This window comes from Dermacentor variabilis, chromosome 4, assembly GCF_050947875.1.
Source record: "Dermacentor variabilis isolate Ectoservices chromosome 4, ASM5094787v1, whole genome shotgun sequence".
In the NCBI taxonomy this organism is placed as follows: Eukaryota; Metazoa; Arthropoda; class Arachnida; order Ixodida; family Ixodidae; genus Dermacentor; species Dermacentor variabilis.
This window is the reverse complement of record NC_134571.1, coordinates 139,674,793-139,695,540: the sequence shown is the minus strand read 5'-3', so window position 1 is coordinate 139,695,540 and position 20,748 is coordinate 139,674,793. Positions and strand designations below refer to the sequence as shown.

The 20,748-nt window shown below is 47.3% G+C and overlaps 1 protein-coding gene across 3 annotated transcripts in view; it reads left to right on the top strand.

Annotated features, from left to right (window-relative positions):
- LOC142579854 (uncharacterized) overlaps window positions 1–20,748 on the top strand; it is a 181,408-nt gene continuing 160,660 nt past the window's right edge. For 2 of the 3 annotated variants that reach the window (XM_075690471.1, XM_075690473.1), the window contains exons 1-7: window positions 1–135; window positions 1,405–1,529; window positions 6,331–6,578; window positions 10,828–11,068; window positions 11,214–11,258; window positions 14,941–15,049; window positions 18,509–18,640. In XM_075690471.1, the coding sequence (XP_075546586.1) occupies window positions 1,409–1,529; window positions 6,331–6,578; window positions 10,828–11,068; window positions 11,214–11,258; window positions 14,941–15,049; window positions 18,509–18,640 (896 nt within the window). In that variant the 5' untranslated portion in view covers window positions 1–135; window positions 1,405–1,408. Of the gene's footprint in view, window positions 136–270; window positions 290–1,404; window positions 1,530–6,330; window positions 6,579–10,827; window positions 11,069–11,213; window positions 11,259–14,940; window positions 15,050–18,508; window positions 18,641–20,748 lie in introns of those variants that run through there. The other variant, XM_075690472.1, reaches the window with a different exon arrangement.

Below are 20,748 nucleotides of genomic sequence, written 5' to 3'. Positions count from 1 at the left end.
CTCTTTTTTTTTTTATTTCTCTAAATGGCGGCGTTCTAGTCGCGAAATGCAATTTTCGTCGGGATAGTGATGCGTGAAGTAATGCGAATGTATCTGACTGTGGCTGGATAGACTGTGCAACTAAATTTACTAAAGGTAAGGGGTGCACTTGCGATGTCACGCCAATAAGATCTCAAGGAGGTCCGCGAGGCGCGCTGAAATTCGCTGGCGCTGCGCACGAGGTCGTCGAATGCGCGCTCGCCGCTACATAGCGAAGCGTTCCGTAGCGTCTCCCTGAATTTAGCGAGTGGTGCGTGATATCCTTTGCAGTAATTTTGTCAACTCGCAGCGTCTCTCATGATTTATGTATCCAGTTGCTTACGTCTTCGAGCTTTTGCACCCTTCGCGAGCACATATCCCGGGGGCCGAGCCGGTCATGCCGGCGTTCGTAGCTGTCGCGTTTTGGTGCCGTCATACGGAGCGCTTTTACGTGCTGTAGAAAAATTTGTGCCCATGTCAGGGTCCTCCGGAGTTGGTTTTGCCGGTAGGTGCATAAACCAGCAGCTGTGGACGAACGTTGAACTTTCAGCACCACCCTTGGGCGCGAGTTTTAAATTCTGGCGCGCCTACGCAATGTTGCGCAGTCGCCTTGTTCGCGTCTCCGATGCTTTCCGCATTCGACTGGAGTTATGTTTACTGCGATTATCAGCGAAATGTAGCTGTCAGGCTGGATTGTGAGATGTAAAATCTGTAAACCATATTTACTGCAAACAATGCTTGGCTCTTTGCCAAGCATTAGGGCCTAACGGCGACCAAAGTCGGACCGAAACTGCGTGCGTGATCGAGCCGAGCTTCTGCCTGTGCTTCAGAAACGCAAGGCCGTTACACATTTGAAGCATTTGCCTGTGCTAGTGCGGATGTAACTGTCACATGGTTAGCTTCGTCTGCTAACCATTCGGTTAGGTTTAGGCTGTGTACCCTGTTATGGTACACAGGCACTTTCGCATTTTGCCCGTTAATGTACTTATAAGCTCTCAAAAACATATGAATGTTTTCGCGGTTTTCTGGAAAAATTAGGCCATTTACGAAGTTCATATTTCGAGAAATGTGGAAAATGTTAGGGGTGAGGGACATACAGTCAAATTTTTAAGGTTTGTGTGTCTTAATTAGGAATTAACTGAAAATTGCTAGACCCTCATTTACGACCCATTTAGAAGTGTTGTATGCTTACGTTTCCGGGGTTCATCCACGTTCTTCTGAGAAACGTGCAAAAAGAAAAAAAAAATCCAATGGAACAAGTTTTTCATGCGCCGCACCAATACCTAGCTTGCCAGTTGCAGAGCGGACTTAGGTGTGACTGTGTTTGATGTGTGTCTGGTGTGTTACTGAATGCGTAACATGCCGTGACTGTTCACGTGTTCGCAGCAACATGCCGCTGTCCTTGGTGCCCCCTGAAAGTGTGGCCGAGCTATCGCAGTTCCAGCCGGCGCTCATTGACAGTGCTGCACAGGTTCATCTGGAGAACACTGTCACAGCACACATCAATCAATGTAAGAAGTGCCTCATCTCCTTCTGTTTTTTTTTATGTGCATCTCAATACAAGTGCAACAAAAATAGTAACGAGGATCTGTTGAAGGCTTCAGCGTGCATGTGTGTGCGCATATGAGGGCTGTATTATGTGGTTGTGTGCTTGCATGTTTGTGTGCGTCTCATTTGAGGTTTGTTCGATTCAGAAAAGGGTGCACGGCACCACAAACAAAAAGGTGCGGGGGGCGCCAGTTATGGTGTGCCAGGGTGCACCCACTCGCTACACCGTGGCGGCACCTTGCACCCCGTTCAATCGAGGACGTGGGTGCAGGGTGCACCCCTGCACCTCAGGGAATCGAAGGCCTAGGTGCAGTGCACCGTGAGTAAGTGCAGAAGGTGCAGAGAAACTTGGCTGAATCGAATAGACCTTTTATTCACCCCAGCCAGCCTAATATTTAGTTTTTCATCACAGTGGGCAGCTCTCCTATATGACAAAAATGCGTAGTACTAAATGTTAGACATAATTGGACATTCCACATTAAGAGACTGTGATTGTGATGTCACAGATTACAGCTGCTGCTAATCTTTAACCATTTTACCCCCCTTTTAAACATTTCTTTCCCTTGAAAAGTGTATGAAATTTATTATTTTTGCCAATTTTCTCAATGATTATGTGTGGTTTGTTCACACTGTCACGCAGCAAGTTTGTGTGATGGCGTTGATGTTGGTAAAAATAATGCTCATTCCAAAATTGGGATTTGTACTGCACATTATTTTTGCATCTTCTGCAAAGTACATTGTACTGCTTGCATTTTATTTTTAAGGGGCCTCTGAGCATAACCGGGATAAACCCACCCAGTGTTGCCTACTCCAGGGTAGCGTATCGTACTGCTGACGAGTAGTAGCGGCGCCTGCCTATCGAAGCATGACCGACGTTACTTATTGGGTAGCATAGCGTTGTCAGCGGGCTGCAGGCATCCGGTAGACCATGGCGACCAAGCAAGGGCGAGACGATTTTCTAGTGTAAAACTTGCACGGTTGATTCAAAGGTAGATGAAGGAAAATGAGAAGAGCATGAAGTGATTAAAAGTACATTTCGGAGCCCCTTAAATAGGCTCTCTACAATCGTGGGCAGGATCTTGCTTCCGTCGATGTCACGTGACAGCCACAAAAAGAGGGCCCCTCCTCCTCTGGCTATACCGAGCCTGCTGAAAGGAAGAAGTCGTCCCGCCTCCCGGAATGGTAGACGCCTGTCCGCCTCTTCTGCGCTTTGTGGGTTCGTGGAAGTTCTCTTCTAGCCCCAATTCGAGGAAAGGGCCTCTCTAAACTTGCAGACACTCGCACACACAAAAGAGGCTGTACACTGCGGGGCTTCCGGCAGACAAGTAGACGCTTGAAACAGTCATGGCGAATTAGGAAGTCGTGCTTCATTTCGACGAGGCTTGGTAAAAGGTCCGGTGAGAGAAAGTTCTTTGTGCATGATGTGCGGGACGCCAACCATCGCCAGAGAAGTCAGGCCTCATTTTGACGAAGATGATCGGATGAAATTCCTTTCACCACGTGTTGTCAGATGCCAACCCTAACACCAGGGATTAGGTAATGCTCTTGGAAGCACTTAGGTGAGGTAATATTCTACACATAGCAGGGAAACTTCAATATTGCGTTAAACATCACTCATACTTTTCCGGGTTTTTATTGAATTCCCAATAACATTTATTTATACCAACATGAAAACAGACTGTTGGATGAATTCTTTTCTTAAATCAGGCTGTTGCTGCCCAGTTATTGGCTTTGACCAGTAGTTGCCAGCCTGCACATCGATGACTGCAGTAGTAAGGAGTTGTAAATGTTTAATGAAAGAAACAAAGACGAGCTGTAGTATGCGTCACCACTGCAGCATTCAGGTGCACAGGGAATGTAGGAATCCGTGTTTGAAAACAGCCATGTTCTTGTAAAAATTGTGCAGGGGAAAAAAGGAAATAACTAGGCACACTCAATTGGTTGACGAAGTGCTGTATGAGCAGTCTGGGCACATTGAAAATTTGTAATGCAGTCGAATCTTGACAGTTGGAAACCAAAGGGGCCAGGCAATTTGTTCAAATTAAATGGAGTTCGGATTGAGGACTTAGGTGCAGGGCTGTGTTAGGTGGCGCATGCACATTGAGGTAACACATGAGTGACGAGTTACAGTAATGCGGCTTCGTGGCATGTGCTGCCGTGAAGCCATACTTCTCGGCAAAATTCTCCATGCTGGGCGGTTCCACGAGAGCAAGATGGGTCCAAAAATTTATATTTTAGGTTCCAACGGAATAGTTTATATTTTATGTGCGTAATCGCTCGGTAGCACGAAAGTGAAGTTGGCTTCCTTGCTAAATGGATACTTTAGGAGGAAAAGAATACCGAAATTATTCAGTGTGGAAGTGCCAATTTCATGCACCGGCCATTCTTGCAAGTTCACAACAATGTGAAATAAAAAATATTATGGTTACAAAGAATAAATTTTGTGTGTGTGAAACGTATACATAAAGAAGAGTCAGCTAGGGTTGTTTGACGTTTCTGTGGAAAACGGAAGCGTTTTAGAAAAATTCCTTAATTTGATACACTTGTCAAAAGTTGCCATATGTACAAATTTTTATGTACTAAACCAATGAATGCAGCTTTTTGAAATTTGGTGGGCTGCGAGGTCTTAACATATTCAAGAATTTTGATGAGTATTGTTACTGTATCACAAATTACCATTTTTACAATTTGCCTCATATGCAAAGCTGTTATGAAAATGAACACTATTTTAAAGTTAAAAGAACCCCATTGTTAGCTTTTCTCAAAATCTCTTTAATAGCTGTTCAGACACTGGAAAAAAACATTAAAAGACATGTTGCATTATTTTGTTTGTAATTATAATATAGGTGGTAGAAATGAGAGCTTCTTCAGGATGCAGCAAGGTGCTATGAAAAAGGGACATTGGGGTGAAAAGAAAGTTTCTTTCATTTTCACTTTTAAATAGTGTTCATTTTCAGGCAAATTGCAAAAATGCTCATTTGTGATACAGCAACACTATTCAGCAAAACTGTGGAATAGGTTAAAGGGCTCCTCACCAGGTCTGGTCATTTTGAGCTGACAAGCGGAGAGCATACATTGAGCGGTAATGAATGTGTCTGCAAAGTATTACATAGCTAAGCGCCGCGGAAAGATCTGAAAATTTAAAACCGGACGGTGATGTACTTGCATCCCTGCGCCTACGTAGTCGTGTCTGCAGTGTGACGTTGCTCGTGGTGACATGTGACTTCGAGAATTATTCAAGGCAGCATCTGTTACATGTGCGATCTGTTGCTTGAATTGACGAATTGCACTTTAGAGAAATAATAAAACACACAAATGGAATGTCTGCATGTTTTTTGTTTTACTTCGCATTGAAGCAAGAGAGATGTACTTCTGCTTTGTGTGCTTGTTCCCACGGTCATGCGGTCACATGCGCAGGTACTTAAACTATGCCATTTTCTACCGTGTTCGAGTGCGTGATCATGCTCTGCGATCCACTTGTTCTGCCTCAGTATTCGTGTAGTACTGAACTATAACGCTGGTCATGTTTCCTTGTGCACAGCGCGTAAAAACGAGACAACAGTTCGTGCGCGACGCTGTCAGCGAAAATGCGTAGCCAAAAAGAAAAGAAAAAAAAAAATATATATATATATATATATATATACGAGGAGAAAAAGTGACGTATGCTTCAAGCGATCCTTGAGGTCTGGTATGGGAGAACACAGGGAAGGAATTTCGCTTGCAAAAGCTAGATGGGGTGAGTGGAGAGAGCGTCTTGCTTGTCATTGGAGCCCGCTTGCTGTAATCATGGGTTCGCGGCACTGAAATATTTCTATCTCGGCTATTAATGAGCCGATTTGAAAATTTTTTTTTGACAGAGCACTCCCTAAAGGACACATAACAACTTCCAGTGTATAACCAAAATTTGCTCAGGGGCCTGGTGAGAGGCCCTTTAAGGTCTCAGTAGATGAGTTATTGTTTGGGGATGTGGTAAGTCTAAAAAATTTGAAAGCTTTTCTTGAAATCTAGGTGAGATGCAAAGCACAATTGGCGTCATAGTTTTCTGAAGCCTGCGTACCACCTGGGCCTCCGGAGACCTGACACAGTTATTAAACACATCTGCCCTGGCCTGTGCAGCAGATTGCGTGGCCTCCAAACCTCGATGTGCAGGTTGCTTGTGTAATTGTTGCCACAATAAAAATTACAGGTGGAGGACTTGCCGTCCTATTGTAGCTTGTCGTCGTGCTGTTTTTCATTTGTAACCATCATTGTTACGACTGTTGCCCCCTAGCAGCCAGAGTGGTCATGAAGGGAACACAGTAGTACTTCACTGACAGTTCAAAAAATGGTGTTATTGTGAGAAATACATGGTATAAACGAATTTTTTTGATGTTTTGCACTGCAAGGGCACAAGTTTAGAAATTGTGTGAACAAGAAGCATATTGGCAGGGCTCTTGTGTTTATGCTAACAGCATGCTAGCATGCTTTTGTATGCTGCAGGCACCTGAAAGACTAATGGTCACCATGTTTTAGACACTGCTTATACAGAAAGGACCTTGTATAGTGCACACATCTTTATGATAATTTCTCTAACATTCGTAGAGGCAGGGGCATTGAGAGGTTGCTGCAACACATCTCTTTTGCCTACGTGCATATTTCTATGCCCAGACTGCCGACAAATCTGTGCATTCTAGCTTAACTTGCAGTTCCACTTTCAGTGTGTGCGGGCACAGTGTATGCAATTTATTCCATTGTGGTGGTGCTTATTTTTGTGGGCTACTGCAGGTGGTTCGAGGGCAGCACTGAGTTGCGGTTCGTTGGTGCGGGGCTACGATGCACGAACAGGCGTCCTGTACTCCGAACTCCACATTGGGCGGCAGGAGCGGCCGCTCGTGGGGCCGTTTTTGGAGATGACGAAGGGCGAGCTCATTTACCTGGTGGTGGCCGTGCGCGGGGGTTCGGGAGGACCCTTGCTCTGTGTGTGCCATCCAGTCAGCGGGCGTGTAGTTCGCGCCATCCATCTCGTCGCACCGGTGGGTTGATGCTTATCATTCGGCCATGCTGTGTCTGCACAAAGATTTGCCATGGGTAACCAGCACTGGAAGTTTGGGTCTGCCAACGCCTGCGCCTGTAATGCATGGCCCAGTGAGCGCAGGAAGCAGTTTTGTGTATCATGTGCTGCAGTGTTGCACCTCCAGATTTACCATTCATCATGAGGTGCTAGAATGCCTGCGCTTATGACCTGACTGGGAACAGATGTGCTAGAGGGTGGCGGTGCATCCGCTGTGGATGGCCAGAGGCACAGGGTTAAATAAAGTGAGCGTTGATACAAGCATGTGTCCTTATCAAAGTCCCTTATACTTTCCACATAGTGCTGGCATTCTTTAGAGTCATGCTGAAACAGCTACACTGGTTCCTCAGACCTGCAGCAGCATGCAGTCTCTGTAGTCAGTGTATCGTCGACAGGGCGGTGACATGGAGACAATGGGGATTTTTTTTTTTTTTTTTTTTTGGCCATCATAAGTGACTTCCGAGTGCACAGGCAAATTATTTAAGCCTGTCAAGTCATGTCTTATTTGCAAATGTTCGTAAGATGTTTTTGTTTTTGTTGGTAAAGATTGAACATAGTGCGAAGCTTCCTAGGTATACTTCATTATGGTGCAAAATACAGTCGAAACCTGTGATAACGAAATCCAGCGACAGCCAAATATTTACGTATCCCCGGGGAACGCCCATAGGATTCAATGCATTTCGTACCTTTTGACAACGAACTGTCGCTGTACTACAATGCCGCATCACCGTTATTTGTAATCCCATCACCATCTGTAATGCAGTCGAACCTGACTATATCAAACCCATTTACATACAATTATACCTTACATCGAACAATTCCTCAACACCATTAAGTTACAACGAAAATATACGGCGAAAGGTATGGTTACATCAAAGGAAAATAGCAGCCACTTCCGATATATTGAACTTCAAGCAGTGCAAACAGCCCCACAAGTTAGCTTTCCTGCGCTGTGACTGGGCAAGCTTCCAACATCCCCTCAGAAAAGGTGGTTTAGCCCGGCTGCAACTGGGTGGCTCTTGTTGCGCTGTGGGTGGACAACTCCCTACAAAATATGATCCTGGTCTGCCCCTCAGCACTTGGTCACACAGCCAATCAAGAGTTTGTGGCTGGTGGAGCTTGTAGACAGGGAGTTCCCTCAAGTCGCCTTCATGGGTAAGGCTTAGTCTTGATGCCATCTCCGTATTGCTTGCCTTGTTCGGCCGGGTTTGAGTGGTACCAGGACAAGCAAAAACACGACAACACAGTTTTGAATAACAAGCACAACCACGTCTATTGTAACAAGAGGATGCACTTGAAAGCAAGCTAGTTACGACCAAGACGTTTGCCGGGGCCACGCGGTGAACAAAGGTAGGGCGCGACAAAGGATAGGAATCAGATGTTTACCTGGGGTCCTTCCTGTGTCGTGGCTCGTAGTCTTCTCCTTTTGGGCGTTTGCCGGCTGCACCGATTTTGACGACCCAGCCTTGTTCTTTGCTTGGGGGCTCCAATGGGCGCGGGGATCCGCGACCATGTGACAGCCTATGTTTGCGACCAGGTTGCAAGAGGGTTCTGTCGCTGTAGGGAAAGCCGTCTGACCTCCCACGCAGTAACAGAGGATGAAGGCATCTACTCTTCTCACTTCCATGGCACACATAGGAGTGCGGTAAATATGAACCTGCATAATTCCCACAAGCTTTACGCAGTTTGCACTACTGCTTCGTTGTGTTGTTTTCCCACATTTTGTTTTTGTATGATGGCTAGCATAAAGCACAAGAATCTGTCATTCACCACGAAGTTGGAAATTATCCAGTTGAGTGTGGAGAGAAAAGAAGTCTGACATGAGAAAGTAAATGATCCGTAACTGCTCCGTCGTGCCGGTTTCTGCAGTGGCAACGATGACTGGGAAAAGTGTTCCGAAAAGTGCAACAAAGCCGTTGTCAGTTTGGAGCAACTTGTCAGCATTTCCAGAAGCTGTTGACAGGTTGTCGGACAACGAGGTTGCGTCCGTGGATGAAGGTGCCGTTACAACTATAGGGCTTGAGAATTAGGTTTTCATCGCAGACGATGTGAATCGCGACACGGGTGAAGGGAACACGAGGACAACTTGGATCCTACGCCCACCTGCTCGCCGTGCAAGTAGGCGCACTGCTTAGAACATGGTCGATGGTGTGGCAGGTTCGAATTAACCATCGCAAAACGTTTATGAATTTGAATTACTGACTGTTATTGCACATTGAAATACAGATTTTGATAACACCACATCAGTTCGAGTAAACCAGAAGTTCGAATACGCACGTTAGAATTAATGAGATTCCACAGTTAGCTGCAGCTGAGTCTGTTTCATCAATAAATTCGTGTTAGAAATTGTTAGTGTTAAATTGTTCAAATCATTTCAAAGGTCTATATTGAATGACACAACATTTAAAACGATAACGGCAGTCCTGGGCACTTTCACCACCATCTTTGGTTTGAAGGCAGCTTGGTTAGTGAATGGGTAGATGTGTCTGCTGAACCTTGCTTGTCTTGTACAGTATTTTTGTTCTCACCTCTCTTCCACCTTATTGCGGGGGCAACAAGCGCAGTTTACTAAACACATGCTTCTTACCATACACTTCAAGAAGCTTACACACTTTGGGACATATCTTGTTCCAGAACAACGAATGTCACCTATCTTGCGTCCCTTTGCTTTCTTCAATGCTGTGCAACCGATACTTCCAGGTCACAGAGAGCATGCGCATTAGCGATACTTTTCTACTTATTAGCGCATGATCGACACTTCAAGTATTTTTCAAGCCTCACACTTCAAACTTTGTTTGAGGTTGTGTAGACTGATAGTTTGAGATGCTTTTAGTGCAAGTCAAAGCACTGATATCAAAATATTAAATATTTTAATTAAATATTAAAGTTGTGCCGGAATCCGAGATTGGTTAAAACAAATTTGCAGATAACCACTGCACTCAAGCAAAAACATGATAGATTAATATTAGTTATTATTTTTTTTTTTTGCCGTACTTGACTTATCCAAATACACTGTTGTAAAATAAACAAAAGAAATAAAGAGCCTACAATACAGGCTAGGGGCGCTGGCTGCTGTATTGCCTCTGGCCTCTGAGCATTGCTCTGTTATTGCAAAGTGCACACACAAGTAGTGTGTCTATGTGAAAGCGTCCCTGCTCGCTTGTGTAAGCTCATGAGCAGCCTTGTTTCACGCATGCAGTACACTAGTGAGTGTTGTTAACCGGTGCAGATTTCCACCCCCACTTTGTTGTTTGTGTTCCTGTGCTGAGCTGCCTGTGCAGGTTATGAAGGAAGGCTCCCGAGTGGCGGCAGTGATGTCATAACGCCCCGCTGCTCTAGCCTGTCACGAGTTGGAAGCACTTGCCACCCTAGACGTCACATGAAGTCGCGTAGGTGGCCAGGCAGAAATAACGCCATTAGTGCATCCCACAACACATTACTGGAATGTGCGTAGCGTGCTGGGGAAACTAGAGGAAGCAGTAAGGCTGTGTGTTTAGAAAAAGTTGTCACCTTCGCTCGATGAGCTCAACCGCCAGCTCGAGGAGTTGGGATTGATGCCTTGTTGTAAGGAACAATGCAGGAGCGCCTGCTCTAATTCAGACGGGTCAGGGGAGCTCGATACTTACAGTATTACTGAAAGTAGTTCAACTGTTCAAACAAGATGGCGTGGTGAAGCTCCACATGGTTCTTTACCACAGTAAAGGTGTCATCGGCACATCGGAGTTAGTGAACATAGAGCAGGCAAGTAGGGAATGCAAGCTTCTGCTACATAGGTGTCTCAAGCTCTTACCGGTGACAGCGAGGGGATGAGAGAAGATCAGTGGATGAGAGAAAAATGGAGACGGGAGGCTGCGCTAAATTTTATTAAAGGGCATCTTCTTTTCTTTTGTGGTATTTTTACATTTACCGGCTGTATAACTTGGGTCTGCGTACTCCTATCGCTACCATTCTTGTTGTATTCATCACTCGAACCGTTGATCTACACAATCCGTGACTGGTAATCGTGGCTTGAGAAGTGTTTGAGAGCCCCTTTAAAGGAAATGCAAGTCATGATGATCATTGATTGAAGACATGATACAAACCTGAGGGCCTAAACTTTTTTTCAGTGAAGTTACATTTCGGCCCCCTACAGACTACCAACCGACATGGTTTGCGGAAGTCATGATGTAGTGAAACTTGTAGTGAAATCGTCCTTTTGTCCCACTCTGCAGATCACCCACCTGTCCCTGGTTAGCGCAGAGGGACTAGGCAGCCTGGCTGGTGGCTGCATGGCCCTGGCTACTGAAGATCGCCAGTTGCTGTTCCTGGACCTGTGCTTAGACAGCGCACGCCACTACTCAGACGAATCGAGGCCCGCCACTGTGGTGGCCCTGGATGGAGTCTTCACTGACGAGCTGCCGCCCCTCCATCCAGTCCATGCGGCTCCCGTGCACGGCATTGTGCACCTCTGCAGTGCGTACACGGCCTGTATTTGAAAACCCTCTTAGTTTTTTTGCACAAACGCTGCAATGTACATTGTATCTATCTCTAATGCACTTTTTTTTTCTCAAATTTTTGTTGTTGCTTTCTTACCACATGTGACACATTCTTCTTGCAGATCTGGATGACCTTGCAGCCTTGGATGAAATGGCAGTTGTAGATGGTGAGCGGCTGCTGTGTTTCTTTGCTGCGCATTTCCTTTTCTGGGAAGTGCAAATTGCTTTCCCGGCTAAATATTCTACCAATGGGCAATCTTTCGATTTCTTAATCTTTCTTAACATTAATTATACATTGTAGAGGGACTCGGATCATATAGCTACCCTAGGGCTGATAGGTAGTATACAGTGTAGTCCACTTATGATACCACATATAGCGATATATCTGTTATAACGATCAGTTAACTTGGGAGCATCAATTTGTGCATTGGGGCTATGAGAAAAAAAAACTTGCATATCGTTATTTTGTTCACTGCATATCAGATATAATGATGAAAATTTCACCCTCTGCGCGGCTCACGTCCAAAACGGAGAACATGCTCCGGCTGATCCTCAGGGTGACCAACCGTTGGGGAGGGCTCAGCGAGAGCAATCTCGTCAGACTTTACCACGCCTTCCTCATGAGTCACGTAAATTACGTAGCCTCAGCACTAAAATGGACCAAGAGAGGCGCGGCCAAGATAGAGACACCGATGCGCAAGAGTATCAAAAGGGTGCTAGGTCTTCCGATCACTACAAGCACGGAGTGGCTCGATCGATTAGGGGTCCACAATTAGCGGAAATCATCGAAGCACATACCAAGGCACAGGTCGTGCGGCTGTCGACCACCAGGGCCGGTAGACGCATCCTAGAAGAAGTAGGGATAAATGCAGAGGCAGAGTGCAACGCACGCAAGGTCGTGCTCAGCACGGCAGTCAGGGGCACTTTCAAGGTAGAACCGCTTCCGAGAAACGTCCATCCGCAATTCAACGAGGGGTGCCGAAAGGCGAGGGCCCGAGCACTGCTGAAATCGACCGCCAACTCCCCGGGACTGGTGGCATTTGTAGACACAGCCCAGTACGGGCACAGCGACCGGTATGTAGCTGTCTCGATATGCTGGGATGGGACGATCATTAACGTGGCATCGGTCAAGGGGGTAATGTCCGATGTGACCGAGCAGGTGGCTATAGCCATGGCAATGAGGCACCCCGAACGTCCTTACGTGCACACAGATTTGTGATCGGCGGCCAGAGCATTCGCCTCGGGCTCGATATCGCGGGAAGCGGCGGCCGTCCTTGGCAACGAGGGAGCCACGGGTCATCACATCGTCAAATGGTTTCCAGCCCACATGGGGGCAGATGTGCACCCCGACTTTCCCAGCGCCAACGAGCTGGTGCACGGCCGCGTGCGAGGACTCGCGCACCGCAGCGATCGTGGCGAGCGAAGCAGCGGGGAGGGAGGGGAACACCGAGACCCGCTGCTCACCTTCAACGAAATAACGCACTATCAGCTGTCGATGAGGACCTTCCCGCTCCCCCACGCTAAGCTCACTAGACCACAGTGATCGATATTCAGAATGCTTCAGACAGGGTCGTTCCCCTCGAGAGGCAGACTGAGCCTTTATTCACCAGAGGTAGAGCCACAATGTCCGGATTGTGGCGAATCGTACTGCTCGCTAGTGGACATGCTCTGGCAATGCTCCGTGTTAAGCGGCACCATGTTCAGTAAAGAAGACTGGGTGGACGCCCTGCGAAGTGACGACCACCAGACCCAGTTCCGGCCAGTCCAGAGTGCTAACGAAAGGGCGGAGGCTTATGGGCTTCCTGTCCCAACGTGGGTGCGGCCCGTGACCCCTGCCGACCACTAAACCAAGAGTGGGTGGGGAGGGGTTCCTCAGGGCTCAATAAAGTTATTTCCTCCTCCTGCATTGCTAAGTTCCCCTTAAACGAATGATGCTGAGACGGGGCAAAAAGCTTGGCGATGTGAGTTCGTATCTGCCATCATTACCACGCGGCGTGTCTTGCCTGTGCGCCGGTAGCGAAAGCCACAGAGAGCGTCGCAAGTTAGCACAGCGCGCCTCAAGATGGCGCCAGCTGGTTTGCGTCCGTGTCAACTGTGAACGTGTTCCACTATGCTACGGAACTATACGCCATGCATGAAGAGAGAGACGTGATAATGGCAGAAAATGAATCAGCGCCCACCCTTTCTACACGCTCAGCAAGCACTGAAATGCGCCACGGAAGCATCCCCGAAGTACTGGACTGCCCAGTTAATAGAAAAGAAAATGGTGCAGACAAAGCGCAAAGCTGTGTCGCTTGAGATGAAGCTGCAAATTTTGCAAGGCTCAAAGAAGTACGAGCCTACGTAGGAGCGCTGTGATCATGACTGCTGCAAAGCAGGGACCATGCCTATCAATGGAAAAGCCATGCTTTGTATGCCAGGGCAAAACCCCCGTGAAAGTGAAACCAACACGGTGAAAGCCGCTGACATTACCAAGCTCTGGGAGCACGTCGCTACTGACAGTGAAACAGGTGGTTCTTAGATGGAGGAGTTTCTGAGTGCAGATAGTGCTGCCTCGTTCTAGATATCTGACGAGGCGATTGTTGTCGCGACAGATGGCAGCGTTGTGTGACGGAGGCGATGACAGCAGCGGCAGTGATGACAAGCATGACAGTGGCCAGTTTTTGACGAAGTGCAGATTTCCGATTATTTCAGTGCGCCCAACGCTTGACACATTGTTTAGGGGTATAAATAAACATTATTTTTTGTTGCCTGCTTTGTTTATCTATGTTTAGTGTAAGTGGCAAATTTGGTTTCGAAGTTTCGAAGGTATGTTCGGTAGCTTTTTTTAAATATATATATTATTATTATTTTTGTTCGTTTTAGTGTAGTCCAGATATAGTGACAATCGGTTATACCGATAGGATTTTTCGGTCTTGATATCGTTATTAGTGGACTGCACTGTAATACATGGATTTGTGTAATCTCTTTGCTTGTAACTTTAAACCTTCTAGTGGCTATATTACTAGTTAGGTTTTATCTTACTAAATTTTCAGGCAAATGTTGTTCTCAGCAAAGCATGGCAACAAGTCTGCACACTTGCATATACACTGCAAATTGTTGCATGTTTAATGCAATATTTCATTGAATATCAACAGAATTGAACCTCGTTATATAGCGTTTGTGTCTATTACTAATTATCCAATATGTTGAAGCAAACTAATGTTTTCCCCCCCATAATCAGCATACTGTATAACGATATACGGCTTGGACCACTAACAGCATTACTGCTTATAGTGCAGACTGTATATAATGCAGTCACTGCTGGCTCCTCTTTACCTTCCCATAGAACTCAGTGTATACGCTCTATGTATACTGCTTATAGTAGAGACGTGCGAGATGAAATGCCCGTTGTAATGCGGCTGCCAGAAAATCCTGCAGACAAGTGAGGCAATGAGCACGCTTCTCCACGAGGTGCGCTGGCTGAGGGAAAAATGATGAGGGCAATGCGGAGAAGGAGGCACTGATCGTGCGAACATAGAATGGGAGAGAGAGAGAGAAAGAAATGCGGTGGCAGCGTACTGGTTCAGCAGGGGTTGCCGAGGTGTTGCTGAGGGTTTGCAACAGGGGTTGCCGAGGCGACAGAGAAGCCTTTTGCTCCAGCCGCTTGTCAGCGGGGTGCATTGTCGCTCTTTGGCTCTTCGGTTTGTCCACGGAAAGTAAATGCAGCCACCAATTGCCATTTTTGGACATAGATATGGTCCAAAAGATGACTGAATTCCAGGGCAGGCCAGGAAAATGATATATTTTTTTTTATAGTATACTAAATTTCTTGCAAGCATCATGACTTGTCATATTGTGCCCTTGCAGGAGACACGGAGGTGACATGCCTGCAGTGGCTGCCCCAACTACGCTGCCTTGGCATTGGTCTGGGCAATGGCACGGTCCACCTGTGGGACGTCCACAAGTCAACTTCTATGTGCGTCTGCTTTTTCTTTCTTGTCTTGCCCGAGTGCTGTTCGACTTCGGGGGCATCACTGGAACACTAATTAATATGCACATTATTGAGGTGCTTTGCCTGCTGACGGAGTAAAATGCAATGGGATGCATTCTCCCCTAAATGGGACTGCATGCCACTGGTAATCCATGTCGTGTTTAAAATCAATTTCCATTCTGTCATGTAAGCACAGATGGAAACTTGTCGAAGATTAGGCAAACTGCATGGGTGGCTGGTTAGTGTGCCATTTCAGATTCTCATTGACAGCACGTTAAAAGGTGTGCAGGGCAGTCGGTAAGGGCTAACAACCTCAACGGTAGCTGGCAAGGTCATTGAACAAGAAAAAAATGTCCCTATTGATACAGGATTGCCGATTGTTACCTAGAAAATTAAGAGCTTCCCTTCAGGAAGAAAATGAGCGACCCACCAATAACAGCTGTCACTGTTCTCTGTTGTAAAAGGCTGCAAAAACCATGGCAGAGATATATTCTTGTATTCTGTGGTCAAATAAGCCAGTGCATTATAACAACAAAACCTGGCTAGTATGAGGCAACCTTTAGGGAGTTGGACACCTGTGCACCGTAAAAATGGGGATCTGGAAGATGCTTAAACTACAAAGCTGTGACATCACCCCATTGAGCTGATGTCGGCCGATAACTTGTTGCTGGTGAAGGAGACGCAACTAACCAAAGATAGACTGCTTTGCACCTTTCAGCAAACCAACTGGCATGCCACTTACGGAGAAAACGGAAGATAAAAACGTGCAGGCTGGCCAATTTTATTGGGTTTTATACGGAAGAACTTGTGCTATTTTTCCGCACTACTTTGTTCACACTTACTACTACAGGGCTTTGGTGCCCACTCTGTGCAAGCATCACAGTGAGACGCAGTTTGTTGCGGCCATTTTGAACTTCTGAGCAGCCCCTTCAATTGTGATGACCTCGGACACTAAGGCTGTGTTTCAATACTCAATGTATCATGAGCTGGCTGACACTCCCAGGGTTAGTTCTAGTAGCAACACATAAGTACCCCAGAAAGTGGATGGGAGAACAGCACCGTGGTAGCTCAATTGGTAGAGCATTGCATGCGTAATGTGAAGACGTGGGATAGTTCCCCACCTGCAGCAAGTTGCTTTTTCATCCACTTTCATTTCCGTTAATTTATCATTCCTTTAATTCAATTAGTAAGTACAAGTAATTTCTCCTGTGTTGTTCTCGGTGTCTTTGCTTGTTGGCTTCTTATGCTATGATTAATAAATACCGGGCCGCTCAGTTGTCCCTCTTTCTTCTCGTTCGATACTCGATGTGGGCATTCAAATAGACAGTGCAGCGGAAGACGGCGTCCAGCGTGCCAGGGTCATTGCCGAGGATCTCGGAAGGTTTTCCTCGCGCGATGGACCCTTGGTAGCCTAGCCCCGTGCACCAACAGCAATATAGCAACGAAGTCGAGAACAATGCAGGCTATTTTGGTATACAAAGTGGTGGCTGAGCAGAATGCTAGGAAAGTTGAAACTCTGCCTGCACGCAACAAGACATGGTCTTGCTTTCTTTTGCAGTAAAGTAGCTGCATTGTGTTTTTCGTAGGTTTGCACAAGCAAGGTGGCAAGCTATATGTACAGTGAAACCTTGTTAAACCGTAGTTGGTCGGAGCTTGGAAAAAGTACGTTCTGAACAATAGCACTTTTAACCGAAACAGCATGAGATCCCCCACTGACCTGTCAAAAACGGAACTCTGAGAGAGTGCGATGAAAGGTCAAAAACATGCAGTATTTATTCACTTAGCGCAACAAAAGCGTTATTTTCGTTTGATGCCCCGGCGGCCTGGCAGTGACGACAGCAGCCTCAAACTTACCGAAGCTGCAAGCCAGCTTTTCAGCCAGCCCCCCTCTTCTCGGCAAACACTCGCGTGGCAGATTTCTTGTTGGGGTTGCAAATTCTCCGTGCACGGGCGTGGTAGCACCGCAGAAGTCGCGGGTGCCTTTTTCATTGCGAGTTGCTGTTCTCGTCGCAACAATGGCATTCATGATGCTGACATAATGTGCATCTTCTGCCACTGTCGGGACTGAATCGCCCGTGCTGTCGCTTTCCGTGTCGTCCTCATCACTGTCGTTAGGCGACCCTTCGGCAACAACAGAGGCAACGATGGCGAAAAGCCAGACCTCGTGCCGACATCCCTTCACGGTCGCAGCAACGCTGCCAAGCAACTTCTTCGCATTCGAAATGCCGCACAACATAGTCAATGGTAGATCCCTGTTGCGTGCCAGCGCAGACTTCCTTGCGGCATGTTCGATAGCACGAACGATGTCCAATTTTTCTTCTATGCTGAGCACCTGGTGTTTTTTATCCGAGCTTCGGCATGACGCGAGTCCTAGCTTGCACGATGCTCTCTGGCATGGCGCCGAAAAGATGATGTGGCTTCATGCGCGAACGTGCAGGGTGCTTGGAGGCCATTGTTCTGGTTTCTGAGGCTTGTTGTTCTGCCGGGCCGCCCGATGGGGACGACGCACCACCATGATTGCATGATGAAAAGTGGAAACACTACGTGTTAATCAGTACGTACAACAATAAGCTGGTACGGTTTATCCAGATACAAAACACATTATGCTCGATGGCCGCTGAGTCGAGGAATTGAATTTATTACTTTTAAAATGAAACTACTGTTTAAGTGGGTACAGTTTAACGAGGTTTTACTGTACTTAGCTTTTTCTTGTCGACAGGAGGTGGCATCAAGTCTCGGAGACATCTTGCAAATGCATTTTATAACTTGGGCTCAGAGCTGGCTCCTTGGCAAAGCAGGCTGTCTGCACTGCTGGCTAGAATTGCAACACGTCCCAAGTTATCTCTTGGTTTAACGTGAGCATTGCTAAGTTCGTAAGAAGGTATTTTAGCAGTCTTAAGTTGATACAGTGTTTGCCACCTTTACTGTCCCTTTAACTCGTTGACGACTGCGGCAGCATTTCTTAAAGGCCCCGATTCCTTGCATCAGTCCACCTATCGTATCCCACATGGGCATTGGGAGTCACATGCAAGTCAAGTGTGTCCTTGTGCTATTCGCGAGCTGCAGGGATGACTTCACTGTGCTTGTAATCAGAAGCGACAACCCGCCGTGGTTGATCAGTGGCTATGGTGTTGGGCTGCTGAGCACGAGGTCGCGGGATCGAATCCCGGCCACGGCGGCCGCATTTCGATGGGGGCGAAATGCGAAAACACCCGTGTGCTTAGATTTAGGTGCACGTTAAAGAACCCCAGGTGGTCGAAATTTCCGGAGTCCTCCACTACGGCGTGCCTCATAATCAGAAAGTGGTTTTGGCACGTAAAATCCCAATATTATTATTAATCAGAAGCGACAAGAATTCTTTCACAGCCTCACAGAGGGGGGGAGTAACAACCCTGACCCACCTGTGACCTTGTACCTCGGTGAACGTGTAAACTACATGTGCAGGCTGGTGACTACCCTACAGTCAGACCTCCCCGTGGTGTCCTTGGCTCTGCAGGAGCCCGAGAATGATCCTCGATGCTGCTGCTACCTGTGGGTGGCCCAAGGATTCACCCCCGAGGTCTCCACAAGCACACCGTGAGTCTCACTGTTGCCTCACTCGTTAGAATTTTCCTGCTGGCAGGGTCCTATTGGTACAGTTGAACCGTGCGATAGTGAAAGCCGGAGAACGAAATTCTTGTTAATATGAAATAGTTTCGTATTCCCGGTGAATGCCCATCGGATTCAATGCATTTTATACCTCCCAACAATGAAACGTCACAAGACTGCAATCCCACATTTGCAAAATTTGCTGGAACATTAATCTCCTTGTTATCTTGCCATGTAATACTAACGGAATCCAAAAGGCAATCAAATGCATTTTCTGCCCAGTTAAATTGCATAAAATACCACCACGGCATGCTTGCGTCATGTAGTGGTATACCACTTGCCTATAATCGAGGCGACGGGAGCTGCCATACTACGTGCCTGTCATCGAGGCGACGAGAGCTCCCACTTCTCCGTCACGAATCAAGAATTCGACGCGGGTGACATCATCACCTGCCCTGCCTGATTCCTGCCGACGAGAAGTCTCCAAACTGGTTCCTTCCGACGAGGAGTCGCCAAAGGGATTTAAGGAAGAACCAGCCCATTGTGAAGAAAGAGAGTCGCCTCCAGCTGCCCAGTCGGTCTGATGCGCTCTTACAGCTACATGTACGCTGTCATCCTCTATCAGTGAATATTGTATCGACTCCCGATAATTCGAAGCCACTTAATTGGAATTTTCGGTTAATTAGAAGTGAAGTGCTGGTCCCGTCAGTTTTGCATGTAATCCTATAGAAGAAATCGCTCGATAATTCAAAGTCCTCATCCAGTAATATTGTTTAATTGGAAGTTAATTTTCAGCCGGGATCGTCGAGGTGACCGTCATTCTTTGGTAGAATGTGCTATTTTTCAAGTGTTGCAACAGTTCCGTGCTTCGCGTTGGTGTCATCGGCACCGCCGCCGCCCGCAACGCCATCCTTCTTGGAGTGGCGCGATTATTGATTGCTACGGCTGCCGTGGCCTCCGCGATCAACTCCGGCGGGAGGCGAAGCGGCTCCCGCCGAAGGCCACACGCGTGCCATAGGTGCACGCAGCGCTGCATACTGGCAGTGGCGAGATTGTGCGAGATTAGTCTTGCAGCGTGCGCAGCGTATGTCGAGGCGTGTGTTTTGGTCGAGCGCCTTTGTGCGGGAAGCTCGTAGGCTAGGTTGTTCCACGAGTGATTCGGAATTGACTGTACCTAGTCGCGCAGTTTATAGCCATGGCAAACCGTGGCTCTTATCGCACGCTCGACCTGGCAATGAAAGTCGAGGTTTTGAAGGAAGTTGAGAAGGGAGGTGCCGCCAAACAAGACATAGCGCGGAAGTACGGGATCAAGCCGAACACGCTCTCTAACTACATCAAGAACAAGCGCACAATAATGGATGCATTTGAGAACGACAAGTTCAAGACTTCTCGGAAGCGAATGCGCACCGGCGCTTACCCAGAGTTGGAGAAGGCTCTGCCGGTTTGGATTAGGGAGGCCAGGAGCAACAAACTTCCTCTCAGCGGAGACATCGTTGTGATGAAAGCCCGAACGCTTGCAGCAATGTTGGAAATAGATGACTTCGTTTCGTCAGATGGATGGCTGACGCGCTTTAAAGATCGCCATGACCTGGTTTTCAAGAGCGTGTGTGGTGAAAAGGCGTCCGTTAACCAGGAAACATGCGCCACATGGAAGGACGGAAAGCTGCGTGAATATCTCGCCGAATACAGACCGGAAGACATCTTCAATGCAGATGAGACTGCACTCTTCTATCGGCTTCTGCCAGAGAAGACCCTGACATTCAAGGACGACGACTGTGCTGGGGGCAAACGCAGCAAGGAGAGAGTGTCGGTGCTGATCGCGGCAAACATGACTGGCACGGAACGATGTCGGTTACTTGTGATCGGGAAAGCCGCGAAGCCGAGATGTTTCAAAGGCGTGAAGACGCTGCCTGTGGACTATGAGGCGAACAAAAAAGCGTGAATGACGGCCGAAATCTTCAAGAGCTGGATAAGCAAATTGGACCGCAAGTTTGCTGCTTCGAACCGCAAGGTGTTGTTCCTTGTCGATCACTGCAGTGCTCACGTGAATGTGCCAGCCTTGAGTGCAATACGCCTCGCATTTTTGCCTGCAAACA